Source organism: Babylonia areolata, chromosome 18 (genome assembly GCF_041734735.1).
Source record: "Babylonia areolata isolate BAREFJ2019XMU chromosome 18, ASM4173473v1, whole genome shotgun sequence".
Lineage (NCBI taxonomy): Eukaryota > Metazoa > Mollusca > Gastropoda > Neogastropoda > Buccinidae > Babylonia > Babylonia areolata.
This window is the reverse complement of record NC_134893.1, coordinates 15,234,539-15,257,038: the sequence shown is the minus strand read 5'-3', so window position 1 is coordinate 15,257,038 and position 22,500 is coordinate 15,234,539. Positions and strand designations below refer to the sequence as shown.

General features: G+C 47.3%; 1 protein-coding gene across 1 annotated transcript in view; it reads right to left on the bottom strand.

The window, feature by feature from the left end:
* LOC143291851 (uncharacterized) overlaps window positions 1-15,569 on the bottom strand; it is a 48,363-nt gene extending 32,794 nt beyond the window's left edge. Inside the window, exons 1-2 of the mRNA XM_076601968.1 lie at window positions 15,401-15,569; window positions 8,283-9,254 (exon numbers count right to left, since the gene is read on the bottom strand). Coding sequence (XP_076458083.1) covers window positions 8,283-8,392 — 110 coding nt within the window. The 5' untranslated portion in view covers window positions 8,393-9,254; window positions 15,401-15,569. The remainder of the gene's footprint in view (window positions 1-8,282; window positions 9,255-15,400) is intronic.
* Window positions 15,570-22,500: the final 6,931 nt, after the last annotated feature.

Here is a 22,500-nt window from a genome sequence, read left to right as displayed (position 1 = left end):
CCCTACACACTCACACACCTTTGTTCCCACTTGTCTTAGTACTTTAATACAGTCCATGGATTTTAATAAAAGAGCTGTTTAGTTTCACATAGTTTTCCCCCATCACTATCCTGTTCATTTTAATATGTAAAAAGTTGACGGATTCATCACAGACCCCGCAGCGGGTCAGCTGGATATAATCATGACTGGAACTGAACAACACTGAACTGTAATAAATCAAATTACATTAAACTGAACTAACCTGCACTGCGCTGCACTGAACTGAACTAAATGAACAAGAATGAAGCAAGTTTCATTTTCGAAACACTATATTTGTGGTCACACAAGTGAGTCCACTTCACAGAAGATGAGGAATGGGGTGAGGGAAGTGTGTGTGGGGTGAGGGAAGTGTGTGTGGGGTGAGGGAAGTGTGTGTGGGGTGAGGGAAGTGTGTGTGTGGTGAGGGAAGTGTGTGTGGGTGAGGGAAGTGTGTGTGGGGTGAGGGAAGTGTGTGGGGTGAGGGAAGTGTGTGGGGTGAGGGAAGTGGGGTGGGGTGAGTGAAGTGTGTGTGGTGAGTGAAGTGTGTGGGGTGAGGGAAGTGTGTGGGGTGAGGGAAGTGGGGTGGGGTGAGTGAAGTGTGTGTGGTGAGTGAAGTGTGTGGGGTGAGGGAAGTGTGTGGGGTGAGGGAAGTGTGTGAAGTGAGGGAAGTGGGGTGGGGTGAGGGAAGTGTGTGTGGTGAGTGAAGTGTGTGGGGTGAGGGAAGTGTGTGTGGGGTGAGGGAAGTGTGTGTTGTGAGGGAAGTGGGGTGGGGTGAGGGAAGTGGGGTGGGGTGAGGGAAGTGTGTGTGGTGAGGGAAGTGGGGTGGGGTGAGGGAAGTGGGGTGGGGTGAGGGAAGTGTGTGTGTGGTGAGGGAAGTGTGTGTTGTGAGGGAAGTGTGGGGGGTGAGGGAAGTGGGGTGGGTGAGGGAAGTGGGGTGGGGTGAGGGAAGTGTGTGTGGTGAGGGAAGTGGGGTGGGGTGAGGGAAGTGGGGTGGGGTGAGGGAAGTGTGTGTGGTGAGGGAAGTGGGGTGGGGTGAGGGAGGTGGGGTGGGGTGAGGGAAGTGGGGTGGGGTGAGGGAAGTGGGGTGGGGTGAGGGAAGTGTGTGGGGTGAGGGAAGTGTGTGGGGTGAGGGAAGTGTGGGTGGGGTGAGGGAAGTGTGTGTGGTGAGGAAGTGTGTGGGGTGAGGAATGTGTGTGGGGTGAGGGAAGTGTGTGGGGTGAAGGGAAGTGTGTGAGGTGAGGGAAGGAGTAGTGTGGGGAGGGAAGTGTGGTGGGGTGAGTGGAAGTGTGTGGGGGTGAGGGAAAGTAGTGTGGGGTGAGGGAAGTGTTGTGCGGGTGAGTGAAGTGTGTGTTGGTGAGGGAAGTGGGGTGGGGGTGAGGGAAGTGTGTGTTGAGAGTGAAGTGTGTGGGGTGAGGGAAGTGGGGTGGGGTGAGGGAAGTGTGGGTGTGGTGAGTGAAAGTAGTGTGGGGTGAGGGAAGTGGGGTGGGGTGAGGGAAGTGTGTGTGGTGAGGGTGAAGTGTGTGGGGAGAGGGAAGTGTGTGGGGTGAGGGAAAGTAGGGGTGGGTGAGGGAAGTGTGTGGGGGTGAGGGAAGTGTGGGAGGCGTGAGGGAGTGTGCTGGGTGGGGGTGAGGAAAGGGGTGTATGGGGGGTGGGGAAGTGTGGGGGGTGAGGGATGTGGGGGGGTGAGGGAAGTGTGTGGGTGGGGGTGAGGGAAGTGTGTGGGGGGGGGGTGAGGGAAGGGGTGGTGGGGGTGAGGGAAGTGTGTGGAGGGTGAGGGAAGGTGTGTGGGTGGTGAGGGAAGTGTGTGTGGGGTGATGGAAGTTGTGTGTGGGGTGAGGGAAGTGTGTGTGTGGTGAGGGGAAGTGTGTGTGGGGTGACGGAAGTGTGTGGGGTGAGGGAAGTGTGGTGGGTGGGAAGTGTGTGGGGTGAGGGAAGGTGGGTGGGGTGAGGGAAGTGTGTGTGGGGTGAGGAAGTGTGTGTGGGGTGAGGGAAGTGTGTGGGTGAGGGAAGTGTGTGAGGTGAGGGAAGGTGGTGGGGTGAGGGAGTGTGTGAAGTGGGGGAAGTGGGGTGGGGTGAGGGAAGTGTGTGAGGTGAGTGAAGTGTGTGTGGTGAGTGAAGTGTGTGGGGTGAGGGAAGTGGTGTGGGGTGAGGGAAGTGTGTGGGGGTGAGGGAAGTGGGGTGGGGTGAGTGAAGTGTGTGTGGTGAGTGAAGTGTGTGGGGTGAGGGAAGTGTGTGGGGTGAGGGAAGTGTGTGGGGTGAGGGAAGTGGGGTGGGGTGAGTGAAGTGTGTGTGGTGAGTGAAGTGTGTGGGGTGAGGGAAGTGTGTGGGGTGAGGGAAGTGTGTGGGGTGAGGGAAGTGGGGTGGGGTGAGGGAAGTGTGTGTGGTGAGTGAAGTGTGTGGGGTGAGGGAAGTGTGTGTGGGGTGAGGGAAGTGTGTGTTGTGAGGGAAGTGGGGTGGGGTGAGGGAAGTGGGGTGGGGTGAGGGAAGTGTGTGTGGTGAGGGAAGTGGGGTGGGGTGAGGGAAGTGGGGTGGGGTGAGGGAAGTGTGTGTGGTGAGGGAAGTGGGGTGGGGTGAGGGAAGTGGGGTGGGGTGAGGGAAGTGTGTGTGTGGTGAGGGAAGTGTGTGTTGTGAGGGAAGTGGGGTGGGGTGAGGGACGTGGGGTGGGGTGAGGGAAGTGTGTGTGGTGAGGGAAGTGGGGTGGGGTGAGGGAGGTGGGGTGGGGTGAGGGAAGTGGGGTGGGGTGAGGGAAGTGGGGTGGGGTGAGGGAAGTGTGGGGGGTGAGGGAAGTGTGTGGGGTGAGGGAAGTGTGGGGGGTGAGGGAAGTGTGTGGGGTGAGGGAAGTGTGGGGGGTGAGGGAAGTGTGTGAGGTGAGGGAAGTGGGGTGGGGTGAGGGAAGTGTGTGAGGTGAGGGAAGTGGGGTGGGGTGAGGGAAGTGTGTGAGGTGAGGGAAGTGTGGTAGGGTGGGGGTGAGGGAAGTGTGGTGGGGTGAGGGAAGTGTGTGGGGGGTGAGGAAAGTATGGGGGGTGAGGGAAGTGTGTGTTGGGTGAGGGAAGTGGGGGGGGTGAGGGAATGTGGGGTGGGGGTGAGGGAAGTGTGGTGGGGTGAGGGAAGTGTGGGGGGTGAGGGAATGTGGGGGGGGTGAGGGAAGTGTGTGGGGGGTGAGGAAAGTATGGGGGGTGAGGGAAGTGTGTGTGGGGTGAGGGAAGTGGGGGGGGGTGAGGGAATGTGGGGTGTGGGTGAGGGAAGTGTGTGGGGGGTGAGGAAAGTATGGGGGGTGAGGGAAGTGTGTGGGGGTGAGGGAAGTGTGGGAGACGTGAGGGAAGTGTGGCTGGGTGGGGGTGAGGAAAGTGTGTATGGGGGGTGAGGGAAGTGTGGGGGGTGAGGGAAGTGTGGGGGGTGAGGGAAGTGTGTGGGGTGGGGGGTGAGGGAAGTGTGTGGGGTGGGGGTGAGGGAAGTGTGTGGAGGGTGAGGGAAGTGGGGGGAGTGAGGGAAGTGTGTGGGTGGTGAGGGAAGTGTGGGGGGTGAGGGAAGTGTGTGGGGGGTGAGGGAAGTGTGTGGGGGGGGGTGAGGGAAGTGTGTGGGGTGAGGGAAGTGTGTGGGTGGGGGTGAGGAAAGTGTGTGTGGGGGGTGAGGGAAGTGTGTGGGGTGAGGGAAGTGTGTGGGGTGAGGGAAGTGTGTGTGGGGTGAGGGAAGTGTGTGGGGGGTGAGGGAAGTGTGTGGAGGGTGAGGGAAGTGTGGGAGTGAGGGAAGTGTGTGGGTGGTGAGGGAAGTGTGTGGGGGGTGAGGGAAGTGTGTGGAGGGTGAGGGAAGTGTGGGAGTGAGGGAAGTGTGTGGGTGGTGAGGGAAGTGTGGAGGGTGAGGGAAGTGTGTTGGGTGGGGGTGAGGGAAGTGTGTGTGGTGAGGGAAGTGTGTGGGTGAGGGAAGTGGGGTGAGGTGGGGGTGAGGGAAGTGTGTGGGGGGTGAGGGAAGTGTGTGTGGTGAGTGAGGTGTGTGTGGTGAGGGAAGTGTGTGGGGTGAGGGAAGTGTGTGGGGTGAGTGAGGTGTGTGGGGTGAGGGAAGTGTGTGGGGTGAGTGAGGTGTGTGGGGTGAGGGAAGTGTGTGGGGTGAGGGAAGTGTGTGGGGTGAGTGAGGTGTGTGGGGTGAGTGAGGTGTGTGTGGTGAGGGAAGTGTGTGGGGTGAGTGAGGTGTGTGGGGTGAGGGAAGTGTGTGGGGTGAGGGAAGTGTGTGGGGTGAGTGAGGTGTGTGGGGTGAGGGAAGTGTGTGGGGTGAGTGAGGTGTGTGGGGTGAGGGAAGTGTGTGGGGTGAGGGAAGTGTGTGGGGTGAGTGAGGTGTGTGTGGTGAGGGAAGTGTGTGTGTGGTGAGGAAAGTGTGTGTGGGGTGAGTGAGGTGTGTGGGGTGAGTGAGGTGTGTGTGGTGAGGGAAGTGTGTGTGGGGTGAGTGAGGTGTGTGGGGTGAGTGAGGTGTGGTGAGGGAAGTGTGTGTGTGGTGAGTGAGGTGTGTGGGGTGAGTGAGGTGTGTGGGGTGAGGGAAGTGTGTGGGGGTGAGGGAAGTGTGTGGGGGTGAGGGTGAGGGAAGTGTGTTGGGGGTGAGGGTGAGGGAATGGGGAAGTGTTGGGGGCGAGGGAGAGGGGGAGTGTGGGTGAAGGGAAGTGTGGAGGGAAGGCGGAGATAAGGGGTAGGGGATGGGGTGGATCACTGGTTCATGGGAAGGGGCAACAGACTGACCATCCCTGCCTTTAGCACTGAGACAAAGGTCGCCGATGTCCCCGGGGACAAGGCCTGACCGCTACATACTTCGCCATCTGTCTATCTGTCCGTCTGTCTGTCGGTCTGTCTGATGTCTCTCTCCCTCCCCTCCCCTCCCTCTCTCTCTCGCTCTATCTCTTCTTCCCCTCCCATCCCGTCTCATTTATTCCCTCCCTATCTCTTCTTCCTTTCTCTCTGCCTCCATCACTTCGTGTATCTCTCCTTCCCTCCCCCCCCCCCCTCTCTCCTTCTCTCTCTTCCCCTTCCCTCCAACCGTCTCACCATTGATCTCTCCCTCCTCACCTATTCCGCCCACCACCCTCGTCCCCCCATACACACACACACCCTCCGCCCTCCCCCCCCCCCTCTCTCTCTCTCTCTCTCTCTTAATCAGGAAATAGGTATGGGTCTGTGCCCACGTTTCGCACAAAGAACAGTTTGATATGACGCTGACAAAGAGAAGCTACTGTTGCACCTTCCGGAGTTAGGATGGCGCCCCTACAGCCTGCCATGCAACTGTACACTGAAGCAAATTCATCTAACTGAAAAGATCTTTCAGAAGAGAAAAAAGAAAAAATCCCTGCCGCAGGATGCAACGGTTTGGACTCCTCACCTAGTATGGGACGGATGATGGTTGTTGCAAAAGTTCTGCATCGCCTTAAATTTTTTTTTTTTTTTTTTTAAAGAAGATCCGCCCGCATCTCTTTAAATTCGCTTTGTGCAAAAACCGGGCGAGTCGATTTCTGTGGATCTGCAAGTGGTGATTCATTTCCGTAATTCTGTTCTAAACAAATTAGAACACGATGATCTGCAACTGGTGATTCATTTCCGTAATTCTCTTACAGACAAATTAGAACACAATGGTAGTTTGTTTGGGGTTGGGTTTTTTTTTTCAATTAAAGCGTAGACCTACTCGCGGACGTCACACAAGGACTGTGACAACAGAACACACACAAGGGCAATAAAAAAGAAAAAGAACCTGGAAAAAAATCCTTCTTACACGAAACGCATACTAAGGGATGAAAACTCCCTCCTGTATTCTTCCTTTTTGTTTCATCAGTGTCCCCTTCTCTTCTCCGATCCATCACCACCCGCTCACACACACACACACACACACACACACAGTCCCACCCTCTCCCTCCCCATTCCCGTCTTGGATGCAGGCCCGGACAGGAACGCGTGCCGCTGAAACAAAGGATACTGTTATCTCCCTTGCCCTCTCTTGCAGGTGGCTTTATCGCCCCTGGCGGCCATTAGGCAGGGGGCGTTTGGCGCCACGAAGAAAATGTCAGACAATTAAAAGCGCTCTGCTCCCCACACCGGGCCCCCTGACTTTGCTCGCCAGCACAATGCAGCCACTGACCTTCCAGCATCTGGTACCATTTTGTACCGCGTTACAGGTCAGATGGGGAAGATAACGAGGACACTAACTGTACTCAAGGAGTACACTGTACTCACTGTAATGCTGAGTTTGGGAAAATTGAGGGGGTGGGGGGGGGGGGGGGTAGGACGGTAAAGGATGGTACTTCGGTATTTTGCACGACTGAGAGAGAGAGAGAGAACGGAAGAGATATAAAAGAGCCCCACACTGCCCAGAATCATGGAAGAAATAAGACACACAAAAAAGATAATGACGAGACAAACGTTCCTTAACTTTGGTGACAAAAGGTACCTTTCACCGACCTGACACTCCCGGGAGTCGAACCTCGCATCTTCCAGGTAGGTACCTCATGACACAAACGGTTTTAGAGCCCGTCGCCAGACAGATCACAGCAACGCAAGGGAGGCGAGAAGCGGGTGGGGGAGGGGGTCCAGGAAGGGGAACGTACGTTACAAGCACTAAGCAAGTGAAGCGACTCTGGCTTCAGAAAGGACAAGGTACCCAACGCGAAGCCAGTGATGCTTTGTGCTTCCAATCAGCCAGCATACAGGTAAATAAAAAGATCCCAGACAAACAGGCCATCATAGGCTGTCTCTATGCATACACTGATTCAGTTGTTGTTGCTGACCCAGTCACCCACTGCCTGTTTTGGTATACGAGCTCAGCACTGCATGCAGGGAACATCAGGTACCAGATAAAAAAAAAGTTATAATGAAGGCTAGGCGCAGTGCTATAAAGCGTTTTCAAACAGTTTCGGACCGTAGAGGGAATTCTGTCATGACTTTGATATTTCTCACTGGAGTCTACCGGATTGTCATTTCTGAATCACTAAAATGTCATGCTTCAGAGAATAGGTAGCCCCTCTTACCCTGGTCAATTCCTTGAAAGACAAAATGACACAGCCCCCATAGTCCCCCCCCCCCCTCTTCCCTCCCCCTCCACCCCCGTTTTTTTATTTTTTAACGTCTTTCTATCCAACCCAGTTCTCTGCAGCTTCCCTCTCACCTCGTGGAAAGTTTGCAGCTTCAAGCCATCCACCTTGTTTCACAGCTGCACTGAACTGTCCTATGGGACCCGCAGTCACTGATGATGGAGCTGCCTGCCTACAGACTGACGAAGTGCCTGGATCATGTCCGTCACCATCTGGACATGATGGGGATCAAAGGGTGTGCTCATCTTACTGATCCCCTCCTCTCGGCTTTGAGGCACCAGGTAAACACGTGTGAGTCTGTTCTCTCTCTCTCTCTCTCTCTCTCTCTCTCTCTCCATCTGTGCGCTTTAGAAACATGTTGGGCATCTGATACTGATCTCCACTTTTGTCAGTAAAGCAGAGAGAGAGAGAGAGAGAGCAGAGACTCAACAGGCGATGGAGAGAGAGCGCTGAGCTCAATCTGAAGCGTTCCATCTTGAGAGTGAAGGTGAAAAAACACAGACTGGTCTCTATCTTGAGAATCTTTCTTTACCTCTGCTTTTAATGACGAGGGTCCAGACCTGAGATTGCTCTCCATTTTCTCATCATCATCAACAACAACAACAACAACAACAACAAAAGCAGATATTAACAAAACGGATTACACTGAAAGATAAGAGTCCTGTTTAAGAGACAGCGTGGACATTTAATCACATATGATCTCCGTCTAGCTGCTGGTCTTTCCCCGACTTTAATGAGCTGGACCGTGCAGCTTCAAAGAGACTCCCCTTCTGGCCACGAAGTCCAACAGGGTCCATTCATCCATGTCGGCCGGACGGGCAGATCAGTGATAAAGGTGGACGCTGTCACGGCTGGCTGACCGACAGAGACAAAGCACCTGGCCCCGGGGGAAGGGGAATCTGACTGGCGGTCCATCACAGGGGGGCACCACGTGTGTACATGGTCATTCGTTGATTCATTCACGGTGCACTTCTGGGGAAAGCTGGACTCTGTAGTCGTCATGCTCTCGCTTTGTCTCGTGTCAGCGCGAGAGAGAGGAACAGAGACAGAAAGAGGAGATAGTCGTAGACGTACTGAACAAGCAAGGGAAACTAATGCACATCCCACTGGCGCGCACGCACGCACGCACGCACGCACACACACACACACACACACACACACACATATATATATATATATATATATATATATCAAATTCTGTACTCACCAAACGTGACTCCTGGATGACAGAATCAGGTGTAAACGCAGCATGACGTCATTTGAGTGTTCTTTATAATGAGTAGCTTCACGCCGTTTAAGCAAGTCGTATACGTACATTCTTAATATTCGTACGTGGATACCATTCTTAGGTCAGTGTCCTCATTTGGAGAGTTCTGGTGAGGTGAAACTTCGTCATTTGTAGCTCGTCAACTTCAGCTAAAGTGGAGATCATAAAACCGTTTCCCCTTGGACTAAAACATACCGTTGTTGTGGGATGGTTTTTTGTTTTGTTTGTTTTGTTTTGTTTTGTTCTTTTAGCCAGAATAGTTCGTAACACGTTATATATCACTCCAACTCACTGATATGCTTCAAGAATGGAATTTACTGAGCACAGTATATCAAAAGATGACTTCTGAGTAGGCCTTATCATCATTGTGTCAAGCCCGAAGAAAGCTCTTTTTTTTTAATATACTATAGGTAACAAGACCACAGTTATTTTTTTATCCTCACAGTAAGTACACAGTAGTTCGTTCATGCTCTTGTACAGTGGATAAACAGTAATTCTTTTGTGCTATGGAAGAAAAGTTATTTTTTGTACGTGACTGTTCTTTGAGTGGTGGGTTAGTGAACAGAAGCCCTTTTGTCCTGAATGTCACAACACGTCAGTTCCTTCAGCATGAGACATCAGAATACAGCGACATTTTTCTTGTTTCGCACCGTCACAGTTTGTACCAGTCAGCTGACGTCAAGAAGACTCCTTGTTTTCATCTCTCTGCTTTTCTTTTTTTTCTCGTGCCCTTCGTCTCCAGACGGTGACCATCAATCCCAGTCAGTCCAACAGTGGTGTACTGGCAGACTAATGCTAGGCACATATGACCTCGTCATTAGTCGGGGGTGTGCTGTGCTGTTTGTGATGATGTGATGATGACCATGGCTGGCGGGGGGGAAAAAACACGGTCTTTCTCTCTTCCAGGCGCTCCTGCAACATACAGCAGGAATACTGGGTTCAGAAAATGCAACACAGGCTGTGGGATCCGACTGTTCTTCTCTCTGACTCATGAGATTATTTTTGTCAAGACCTGTTCAGTTATTTTGCACATGCCATTACTATACTCATAAACCGTCTGATAAATCGTTATCACCAGTCATCATGATCATCACCATGCAAAGCTGTAACAAGGATAAATCGTTTATCATCAGTCATCAAGATCATCACCATGAATAGCTGTAACAAGGATAAATCGTTGTTATCATCAGACATCATGACCATCACCATGAATAGCTGTAACAAGGATAAATCGTTATCACCAGTCATCATGATCATCACCATGAATAGCTGTAACAAGGATAAATCGTTATCATCAGTCATCATGATCATCACCATGAATAGCTGTAACAAGGATAAATCGTTATCACCAGTCATCATGATCATCACCATGAATAGCTGTAACAAGGATAGATCGTTATCATCAGTCATCATGATCATCACCATGAATAGCTGTAACAAGGATAAATCGTTGTTATCATCAGTCATCATGATCATCACCATGAATAGCTGTAACAAGGATAAATCGTTATCATCAGTCATCATGATCATCACCATGAATAGCTGTAACAAGGATAAATCGTTGTTATCATCAGTCATCATGATCATCACCATGAATAGCTGTAACAAGGATAAATCGTTATCACCAGTCATCATGATCATCACCATGCAAAGCTGTAACAAGGATAAATCGTTATCACCAGTCATCATGATCATCACCATGAATAGCTGTAACAAGGATAAATCGTTATCACCAGTCATCATGATCATCACCATGCAAAGCTGTAACAAGCACACAGGAATCGACACGAAGAGAGAGAGGGGGAGAGAGGGGGGAGGAGAGGAGAACCTACATGCGCTCACGTTTTGTTTTCAAGTAAGTGAAGCTGCATCAATTCAATCTGCATTATTTGTCGGGTGATGCGACCCAAAGTCGACACTTTTTTCAACGGCCTGTTCACATCGTCACAATACAAACCTCCACTAAATGAATAGTAAAAACACGTACTAAAGGTGTAATGCATTTCAGCAATGCCGGCACAACATTAAACTCAAAGTTAACCTTAAGAATCTTAATTAGACTAAAAAAAAATAAATAAAAAAATTAATAACTGTGAGTTGGTTATGGTTTCCATTTTCCGCAGGCTATTGTGAACAGTTTTCATAAACTAACATTAAACTTAAACCATCTGGAATCATAACACCAAATTATGGACTCATAATGCTATCTGATAAGGTTGAACGACTCGTGCATACTAAAGTAGTACACGTAGTCCTACATAGCAAAGTCTGAAAGTGGCCTGTATAATGTAGTAACCGGTAGTCATTTGCATCGATGTCTGAACGACTGCTGAATGATAAAGCAAGAACTGGTAGTCCTACGTAGCCGTGCTGGCTGAAAAACTCATACGATAATTATAGTAGTGACTGTTGGTCCTATGTAGCGCTGGCTGTACGCAGTCTGGTCAGGCCAACTCCAGAATGATAAAATCACGACATGTAGCACTTGGCTGAACGACCACTGTATGATAAATCAATGACAAAACAGTACTGCGGAGTAGCGTCAGCTGAACACAGCTCAGGATGTTAGATAGGGCAGATAAACATTTCACCTCAGGCTGTTCCCAGTGGGTCTCTGTACACTTACCACAGAATGGCATAACTAAGTGCAGGCAGAAGGCGAACAGAAGGCGCACGCACACTGGAACACACCCACGCCGCTCACAGTCTTTGAATCACAGCCACATCACAAGTGGGTCAAGTGTGAGTGGTCCCATGGCGGCCATTTCCCCCTTATCTGCTGCTCGGCTTCCGGTGTTGCCGCCATAGTTAGCCCACCCTTCCTCTCCCCCACCCCCCTCCCCGCCACCACCCACCCCCCTCCATCCATCTCCCCCGTCGCGCTCCCTTGCTGCTCCCCCCCCCCCCAACCCCCCCCCCCCCCCCCCCTTCAACCACAAACAACAGGTTTCTTCTCCATCGCACGATTGTTAAACATTGCGCCTCTCTTTCTCTCTCTCTCTCCCTCACACACACACACACACACACACACGAATCTTCTTCTTCCTCTCCACACTCTCTCTCTCCCATTCCAACCATCTTACCCCTCTTTATCTCCATCATCTACACATTCTCTCTCTCTCTCTCTCTCTCTCTCTCTCTCTCTCTCTCCTCTCTAATCATCTTCCCCCTCTTTCTATCCATCATCTACTCTCTCTCTCTCTCTGTCTAATCATCTTCCTCCTCTTTCTCTCAATCATCCATGATTTCTCTCTCTAAAATGTTCGGAAAATGGCTGTGGAATGTTTACATTCCCATGTGAGGTGTAGAAACCTGGACGCATTCAATTCTTTCAATGAAAGTTTCAACAATTCTCATGTGGTTACATGATATCAACATACCTCCTTCATGACAAACCATTGCACCTTGCAGGACAATTATGAATTCACCACCAGACAGTTGAAGTCGTCTGCTGTCATGATTCTAATGCAGATGATAGGCCTGTTTTCCTGTGTCTGTCGGTAACAGGCGGGTGGAATGAGGGGGGTTACGGGGGGAGGGGGGAGGGCGGGGAGGAGGGGGAGTTCGGGAGGGGGGGGGGGTGGATAGAGGGTTTTTTTGTTTGTTTGTTTTTCTTTTCTTTTCTTTTTTTTCTATCTTTCCTGTTCCTTCTGTGTTATGACTACGACTGTACCCCATGCAACATTTTATTAAAAAATCAAAATGTACGAGAGAACCAGAACGTCCCGACCTAATAATTACTTCACTTAGTTATTTAGTTAGTAAGCTGGTTTATTCTCCTTTATTAAACAAGTAAAGTTTCAATCTTACTTCATATATTTACATCTTTTATATATTTGACCCGTAAAATGGTAACTGATCACACAACAAAGGTACCAAAGCGTCATCTTCTCAAGCTTTTAAACGACAGCCTTGCCATAATTATGTTCATGGAAATCACGACTGATTTGCGCAGACAGGAATTTTCGAAAATAGTTTGTTGACCGGTTGAATGATGTACCACGAAACGGACATTGCCCATTTTATGCTTCAGTGCTGTACCATTGTTCACAGATGAATCTGTAATAATCTATATCCAAGCCATAAAGCGAGCCTTGACAACCGGTCAACATGAGTCATACCGTCGACTGAATAACCCTGTTGTTCAGCCTAACTGAATGTGTGGCACCAGAAGTGGTTTAGATGGCGTTTTCTGTTTCTGTGTTTATTTATATATATATATTTGTGTGTGTGTGTGTGTGTGTGTGTGTGTGTGTGTTTTGTGTGTGTGTGTGTGTGTGTGTGTGTGTGTGTGAGAGAGAGAGAGCACAGTAATCTGTGACAGATCTGGTAATGCAGGTTTGTGACACATGTTATCAGTAAAAACAGATGCTTTATAAGTTGCTGCTTTTACTTCTTTGCTGCTGCTGCTGCTGCTGCTGCTGTTACTGTTACTAAGTTGTACAATACAATGTTCCAGATCCTTCCAAATACCAGGACCTGTTCAGACACAAAAGTCATTGCTGTTTTTTCATCCCACAGATCCTCCCATCTCTGTCAACCACTCCGTCCAATCACATGCAAGTCCTATTTATCTATATATATCATATTTGCATCATATTATTTGCATTTTCTATGCAAGTATATGACTGGAAAAAAAATAAAACTCATACAAGGAATCTGAAGCTTCACAAGAAAATGAAAACGATTTCTATCACATGAACAAGAGATGGACATTCTCTTTGGAGAGGTCCCCACCTCGCCACTTCAGTGATTACAACAGCATCAGTATCAGTAGCTCAAGGAGGCGTCACTGCGTTCGGTCAAATCTATATAAGCTACACCACATCTGCCAATCAGATGCCTGACCAGCAGCGTAACCCAACGCGCTTAATCAGGCCTTGAGAAAAAATAAAAATAAAAGAAATGATTACAACATCGATTGTTTATGCCTTCTGGTTTGGTTTTTATCTTATGACATACTGACAGAGTGTGCCGTTGAATCATTCCACCTTGAAAAAATTTTAAGAGAAGAATAATCATGTATCATTTACGTTATGAAACACCTACTGGTCGTGTACTATCTGCTACTGTGGTAGGTTAAGGATTGCTAATATATTTACATAAGCAAAAGGGTGTTTCATCCTTTTTTTTCCCTTCTAATTACACACACACACACACACACACACACACACACACACACACACACACACACACACAGAGAGAGAGAGAGAGAGAGAGAGAGAGAGAGGGTAAGATCGGATAAATCAACATCAGCTGTCAAAGACTAAAGGAAAATACATCAGGCAAGCAGCATAGAAACAATGAAAATAAAAGGATATATAGGCACAGTAGTTTAAAATTCATAAAACTATTTTTGGTGACTTGTCAGAATACTCGTCTACAGGGTTAATTCATGTAGATATATAAAATGATTAAACTCTATTTTTCTATATGGCAGAAATCATAATAAAATCAATCAGAATTGACATTTTTAAATTAATAATGTCTAACTGGTATATAACTTATTAACTTAGAAATGAGGTATAATGATACTACTAAGATAATCATTTATAAAGTGCCTGAGCACAGAACCAACAGTTGTACATGTTCAACATCCCCCCCTCCCAAACACAAACACACATGCATATATATATTTAGTTTAAATTGATTACATTTATGTACATGAAAAACCACAGATAATCGTAAGTACTTTAGAACTGGGGAAAATGTGATTATGACTATTATTCATAAGCTTTCCTTTTCTATTTTGTAAGGCAATTGGGTTTGTGAACAAACATACTGACATTAGACTTATTCCCACCTTTATTTTAGCTCACCATGAATATCAGTGTCATATTATGATCATTTTCTACTACTTCGTCACCAGTATTTTCAAAATCATTACAATAGTCAAACAAAAAAACAAAAACAAAAAGGAAAAAAAAAGCAAACTTGCATTTCACCAGAAAGTTTTTTTTTTCACCAATAGGAATTTTTTAAAAAGAGAGAGAGAGAGACTTAATTTTCTATTCTCATTTTTTTCTCTTTTTGCTGTTATATTTTCTCAAAAGAGTTTCACTATCATTATTTTTTTATCATCACTGTAATTGTTTGGGGCAAGAACATACACTTTTTATCATGTTACCAACCTGTTTTTTTTTATGTGTATACTTACTTGATTTGTTTTCTGACATGCCCACTTCTCAAAATAAAACTTCAATAATAAATTATCTGTGTCGTTTTCTGTGATAACGTGGAATTCTTTCTGTTCGTTCTTCAGTATTCTAAACGTCATAATTATTGTTTCAAGCTAAACAGTCCCTGTGGGGCAAGCACTGGAAGAAAAAAACCAACACGCCAGTGGTTACCTGGCATTGATGAGAATTGAACTCAATGGAATGTGGTCCATTATCCTCACAAATAAACATTTTGTCTTGCCTTGTCTCTCCCAGTGTGTCTGTGTGTGTGTGTGTGTGTGTGTGAGCGCGCGCGCGCACTCGCTCGCACGCATGCATGCATCTCGTTGTTCGCATATTCAGTTAGATTGCACAACAACATTAGCAAACAGACAAGAGTTTCAATAACTTTAGAGACCCCACCCTATTCAGAACAACAAACACGAAAAGACGGCTTCTCTGAACCAACCTATAATAATAAATGGCGACGGACAAACACGAAAATTGTTTCCTGCCCCACCAAGCGCACACGTAGGCAGCACAGCTAGTAACATGTGCGCACAAATCAATGTTATAAACAAGTGCAGACTTTCGCCTTTCATACTCTCTTCTCTCATGGCTGAAGTGTGGTGTTGGTGGGGCCAGTCTGAAGTTCAATGTACACTGTGTGTGTGTGTGTGTATGTGTGTGTGTGTGTGTGTGTGTGCGCGCGCGCGAGTGCGTACGTCGCAAAAAAACAAAAACAAAAGCGATATATTGCAGTCAAAACTAATACACACGACGCCATTTAAATTAAAGAATCTGTACGTTTAGAAAAACCTAAATGATAAAAAAAAAACCAAGACAGCAACAAACAACAGCAGCAGCAACAGCAACAACAACATCGAAAAGCACACATACCATCAACACGCCATTTCTGCGCAGTTTCGGTTTCTGTCCCAAATGGGTCCGACGACTGGCTTGAGAAACGAAGACATGATACCAGGGGAATAGAGGTAGTAGTAGTAGTAGCTTGCAACAGCGACGTCAAGTCGAACACTGCAACCAAACTGAGCGCTGTGCTGCAAGGTTGGCGCGCAATTCAGCCAGCCCAGCCCTGAATAACACAACAGCCACAGACAGACCTTGTTCAAGGCTTGCACAGGCAGCACAGACAGACAGGACACAGACTGTTGTGGGGCGCATGGAGAGAGAGAGAGAGTGGGGGGGGGGGGGGGAGGAGAGAGAGAGAGAATGAAGCTGATTTTGTGCCAACTGGCCCACACGCTCAGTTCGTTGTTGTCTGGGGCAGGAAATGGGTTGGGGGTGGTAGTGATGGTGGTTGTGTAGTACACCCCCACCCCCACCCCCTCCTCCTCACACTCTTCTGCCCCATCACTCTCCTCACTCCCCCCCCCCACTACCTCCCCCCCATTCCCCCCCCCCGGCCCCCCCCCCCCTCCCACACACACACACACACCACGAGATACGGAGCTTAAACTACCGTCAGCTGCTGTAGGGGTGGGAAGGTGTGAGAAGGGGGATGCAAGTAGGAAAGGGGATGGAGGAGAGAGAATGGAAGGATTGCCGGGGGGGGGGGGGGTGCGGGGGGGGGGGGGGAGTGGGGTCATGGGGGGGATAAGGGATCGCTGAACAGAGCGTCGTTCAGTAAACTGAGAGAGAGAGAGAGAGGTAAAGGTTACTTCAGTTCTACGCAGCAGACAGCTGCGCAGCTCGTTAGTGCCAGTTCTGTATGATTCGCTCAGGAGCGAAATACCAGTCGCATCCAACCAATCACAGGGGAGGCATAGGGCACGAAACTCCTGTATGCCGCGTGTGTCGTGACGTGTTGTGTCTGGGCGCTTTGCAATGCTACCGGGGGGGGGGGGGGGGGGGGGTTAGACAGGAAGTACCAGGGTGATTTTTTTGTGTAGAAAACACGACGCCCCACCCCTCCCTCCGTTCCCAACCCCATACCACCCCACCCCGCACACACACACACACACACACACACACACACTCCCAACCCCTTTGGATGGTGGAGATGGAGGACCCTCCCTCTCCTCCCTCCCCTCGCCCCCCCCCCCCATCACCCGGTTTTCCTTCACCACCACCACCACCACCACCACTACTATACACCCCGTTGGCCTGATCCCCACCCACCCTCCCTCCTTCCCCTCCGCCGCACTTCCTCCCCTACCCATCTCTCCCTCGTCATCATTCACCCACCTGCTGCTGTAGTCTGCCGCTGCACGAGCGTCCTGCAGGAGTGTGTTGTCTGTCTGTCTGTCTGTCTGTCTGTCTGTATGTACGTATGTCTGTCTGTCTGTCTGTCTGTCTGTCTTTTTCTCTCATTCTCACTCACTCTTTTCTTTCACACACACACACACACACACACAAACACACATACACACAAACACACACACACACACACACACACACACACAAACAAACACACACACTCACACACATACACACACACACACACACACACACACACACACACACACACACACACACACCCGTAAAATGAATGAAACTCGACTCAAAGGGGTCAGCCACAGGCCAGAAAACTCCGGCCACCAGAATGTAATGTGCTTCTGAGTGGGTTCGAACCTTCGTCCCCACAGCTTTAAGATACTAACCACTGCTGCACTGGGTCGCTACAGCGACTAGTATATGTATATGACTGTATGATATCTTAGAACCGAAATAATAATCTGATGGAATGACAGGTATATGCATGATTTGAAATGCAGTATTAAGACGTAGCGAATACTGACCTTCAGCAGTAGCATCAGAACATAGACATAGGACAGACAGACAGACAGACAGACAGAGGCAAATGTAAGAACAAAGACCCTGTATATCTCTTTGCATTGGAAACAGGAATCGGTATAAAAAATTCAAAAAAATTAAATTAATTTCAACGGCAGTCTCGCTTGTTGTGTCACTGAATTGACACATAAGCATGGCCTCCACCCTTCGGCTATTTACCGTCCACGAGTCTTTTGGTTCAGCCCAGTTTCAGCCTTGTTGGAAGGAACGTAGCTCTCAAAAATCTCCCACAAACCATCGCATGATAATGTTTTAGATAAGCGCGCGCAAGCGCACACACACACACACACACACATGAACATGCACATGCACATGCACATGCACGGGCACATAACCGCCACACCACTTCAACACACCTCCAGTTCCACACACTGTCTTAAAACACACACACACACACACACACACACACACACACACACACACACACACCGAAATAAAAACAAAACAAAAAACAAACAAGCAATATTTCATTCAATTTTTGAAAAAGTCTTCACACACCGACAGTGTGGGAGAGAAAGACCACAAAGAACATCAACCATAACAGATATCATGTGATATCAAATGAGGATTTCTAATTAATGATAATAATAATCACCATTATGATGGGGGAAAATACAAATAATGATAATGATAAAATCATTTGTTTTCAGTCTAATATCATCATCTTAGATGAACAGACTAAATAAAGAAACGAAACGACGTAACGTATTACACAGACCAACAGTTTTTTTTTTTTTGTTGGGTTTTTTATTTTTATTTTTATTTTTTAAGGGCAGCAGACTTCATCCCTGTAGGACCAGACGGGAAGGGGTGGAAAGGGGAGGGGGGGGGGGGTAGTGGGGAAAGGGGGTGGACGGGGGGGCGGGGGGGGGGGGTGGCGGGGGCGGTATGGAGGCAGACTTAAGATGCCAGACAGAACTGAGTCAGTTTTTGCGATGTCTGGTCTGTCTGGCACACAGTGAGTGAAGAAGGGTTTTTTGGTGGTGGTTCTGTGTGTGTGTGTGTGTGTGTGTGTGTGTGTGTGTGTGTGTGTGTGTGTGTGTTTGTTTTGTTTTGTTTTTTGTTTGTTTTTAAGGGGGTAGGGAGTATATCTCTGCCAACCAATCAACATTTTTTTTTGTGTGTGTGTGGCTTTTTTTGGTCGGGGGAGGAGGGGGGGGGAGTTCGAGGAACATTTTTTGTGAGTGCTGTCCCCTGCCAGAATAAAGCGAAGAGCTGGCGTTGAACGATATATATATATATATATATATTAAAGGATGCCACTGCTTCATTTCAAATCTCTCCCCTTCACCATTCCACCCTCCTCCCCCGCACTTATTATTATAATCTATCATAATTGTTATTATTATTACTACTATTATAATCATTAGTGTGTATGTGTGTGTCGGTGTGTTTGTGTGTTAGTTTCTGCCATGTGTGTGTGTCTGTGTTTGTGTGGTCTCTCTCTCTCTCTCTCTCTCTCTCTCTCTCTCTCTCTCTCTCTCTCTCTCTCTTCAAGTTTAAAGGGATATGGACACTGATCGACAATACAAAAGCCAGTTGTATATGCATTCCATTCAATATAGTTATTTTTTCTAGACCGGCGGCAAGTGTCTGAAATGAAAATAATGGAAGTGGCCGTAGTGAGTGAGAGAGAGAGAGAGAGAGAGAGTGTGTGTGTGTGTGTGTGTGTGTAGATTTCTGTCAGGTGGCATACATGATGCCGACAGATAAGTTTCAGTTTCAGTTTCAGTTGCTCAAGGAGGCGTCACTGCGTTTGGACAAACCATATACGCTACACCACATCTGCCAAGCAGATGCCTGACCAGCAGCGTAACCCAACGCGCTTAGTCAGGCCTTGAGAAAAGAAAAAAACAAAAAACAAAAAAAAACGGGGGAATAAATAATAGATAAACTTACATAAATAAATAAATAAATGAATAATAATTATAATATAGAAAAAGGTAGTAGTAATAATAATACTAATACTAATAAAATGATTTTTTTTTTTTAAAGAAAAGAAAAAAAAAAGATCGAGACAGATAAGAGAAAGGAACTGCCCACAGTCTTCTGACCAGACCGCACTCAGTGGGGCTGGAGTGGGTGTGCTGAAGATGGAGTGCTCAGATATATATGCTTGATGCTCTTTGGAACGCTTGCGGAGAGACATGCGCGTGGGCCGGGACTGAGACAGGGATGTGTGCAGAGATAGCCAGTACAGTAGCGAGATACAAAAGGGAAGCTGGGAGTGACTAGAGGTGAGAAAAACAGATAGATGGAGAGAAGGACATATACCTACAGTGAAATACCTAGTGAATGAGCAGAGGGATTGGAAGACGAGAAAGAGTCAAAGACATGGAAATAGAGACTGGAATATAAAGAGTTATCCCCCCACCCCGACCCCCCACCCCCGTCTCCTCCATTCCTCTACCCCCCATCCCCACGTCCCCACACACAGACTGACAGAGACACAGACAAAGACAGACACCAAGAGACACACAGACACACAGACGGACATAGGCAGAGAGAGACAGACAGACAGTCAGAGAGGGAGAGACAGAGAGAGACAGAGTTAGAGAAAAAGAGACAACACAAAGAGAGAAATACAACACAATGTCGAACAGTGAATTTCTGTATACTCTACCTGGTCATAGTAGTTCAGTATCAGTAGCTCGAGGAGGCGTCACTGCGTTCGGTCAAATCCATATACGCTACACCACATCTACCAAGCAAATGCCTGACCAGCAGCGTAACCCAACGCGCTTAGTCAGGCCTTGAGAGGAAAAAAAGATAAAAAGTAATAATAATAATAATAATAATAATAAATTAATTAAAATCAATATAAAAAATAAAAATAAAATAAATAAAGTAAAATAACAAAAAAATAATAAAATAATAAAATAGATAAAAATTTAAAAAATAAATAAAATGAAATAACAATAAAATTAAAATAAAATTAAAATAAATAATCTTTTTTAATAATAGTATAATAAAAAGAAAAAATAAAAGAAAAAATAAATGATAATACCTGGTCATAGCGGACAGTAAACCAGTTTTTAGTCTTGGCGCCTGGTTTGTGTTGGCGGACAGATTCCTAACGAGATATACCGTAGGTAGAATACTGCTGCACACAACTTCCGACGAGACATCGCGAGAAGAAGACCAACGAAGAACACATACTGGTGCCCATGGAGCGAGCAGCCGGCACAGACGACACTCACTTCTATGATGCCAACGTCGGGTAGCTACCCAGCCAACACTACCACCCAAGAACGACCCGCATGCAGCAACAGACAGGCAGGATGCAAAATGTGCAAAAAACTGAGCCTCCGTCGAAACACATCAATGACTAAGATGGAGTCTCCCGTCAGTCCGACGGATGAGTAGGCAGGCAGGCTTATCTGTCGGTGTGTGTCCTCATATGGGAGAAGAGGCCGATTCTGGATGCGCAGCACTTCCCACAAGTGTTGCAAGGGAAAACATCTCCAGAAGTTGAGCCCTGCTTCCTTCGCTCACGCTTCTCCTTAATGGCCAGCGTTCTCTTGTTTTCAAACGTCTTTATGCCACTAGAGCACAGCATCCTCCAGCGACAGCGGTCAAGGGCATCAGTTTCCCAGAAAGAGATGTCTATGTCACAGGCTTTCAGGTTTGTCTTCAAGGTGTCCTTGAAGCGCTTGCAGGGTCTTCCCAGTTCACGGTGGCCTTCCTTCAGCTGGCCATACAAAAGCATCTTCAGGATCCTGCTGTCTGTCATGCGGACAACGTGTCCTGTCCAGCGTAGCTGGCACTGGATCAGCAGGCTTTCGATGCTGGGCAGGCCTCTCCTCTCTTTGACCTGGAGGTTGGAGACCCTGTCTTGCCACTTTATGCATCACTGACTGACTGAATGAGCTTTGACACTCAGTGTTCCAGTGAGTTTGCAAGCAAGAATATGAGTATTTTTGGTATTTTTGTATTTCTTTTTATCACAACAGATTTCTCTGTGTGAAATTCGGGCTGCTCTCCCCAAGGAGAGCGCGTCGCTATATTACAGCGCCACCCACTTTTTTGTATTTTTCCTGCGTGCAGTTTTGTTTGTTTTTCCTATAAACGTGGATTTTTCTACAAAATTTTGCCACGAACAACCCTTTTGTTGCCGTGGGTTCTTTTACGTGCGCTAAGTGCGTGCTGCACACGGGACCGGTTTATCGTCTCATCCGAATGACTAGCGTCCAGACCACCACTCAAGGTCTAGTGGAGGGGGAGAAAATATCGGCGGCTGAGCCGTGATTCGAACCAGCGCACTCAGATTCTCTCGCTTCCTAGGCGAACGCGGACGCGTTACCTCTAGGCCATCACTCCACACATAGAGTGTGTGTGATGGGAGAGTAGAAATAATGGGGGTGGGTAGATGGATGGTGGTGGTGTGGTTCGAAAGGGATAATGACTCGATTTTTACCTCTTTTACCTTTTCTATCCTAAATTTTATTTTACAATTTTTACAAAATTTGTGGCGTGCAGATTACAATTATGTTCCTTTTTACATGTATGTATTTTAAGTGAAAATTGCTGTCATCTCAGCCGTTTAGTCATGTGTATGTTTGTGCGTGTGAGTTAGTGTGAGTGTTGGAGTGTAACAGTTGTAGTATTGATAGTATGTTACTTTGTGAGTTTTATGCATTGTGGTTTTTTTTTTATAATATCAATGATTCTGATTTATGTTTCTACTACTTTTTATATGCTTTCCTGTTTCACTTTAGGTACTGGATTCTAAAGCGCTTAGAGCTTGCTTATGCTTGTATTATAGCGCTATATGAAAATAAAATATTATTATTATTATTATTATAAGAAACACGTGTCCTATCAGCAGTCCGAGACTGGTGTGAGACTGTCTCCTTGAAAAAAAAAAGTGTGGAAGGATTATTATTATCATTATTATTATTATTATTATCATTTACGCCTCATCTTGAAAATAAGCCCTAGGCTTTTACAAATAGAACACACATGTAAATATCAAAAAGGAAAAATTGAACACAAGATACCAAACATTATTAAACAGAACTGAGAATGAGTGCTGAGTGAGACAGACGACAAGTATCGAAAAATCCACCATAATATTGTGTAACCTGGTTTGTCTCTTGTCGAAAGTATTGTTAAATGTGTGGGTTGTTTTTGTTTTTTTTTCTCTTCCAAATATGTTTGCACAGTCTAGGGATCTGTAATTC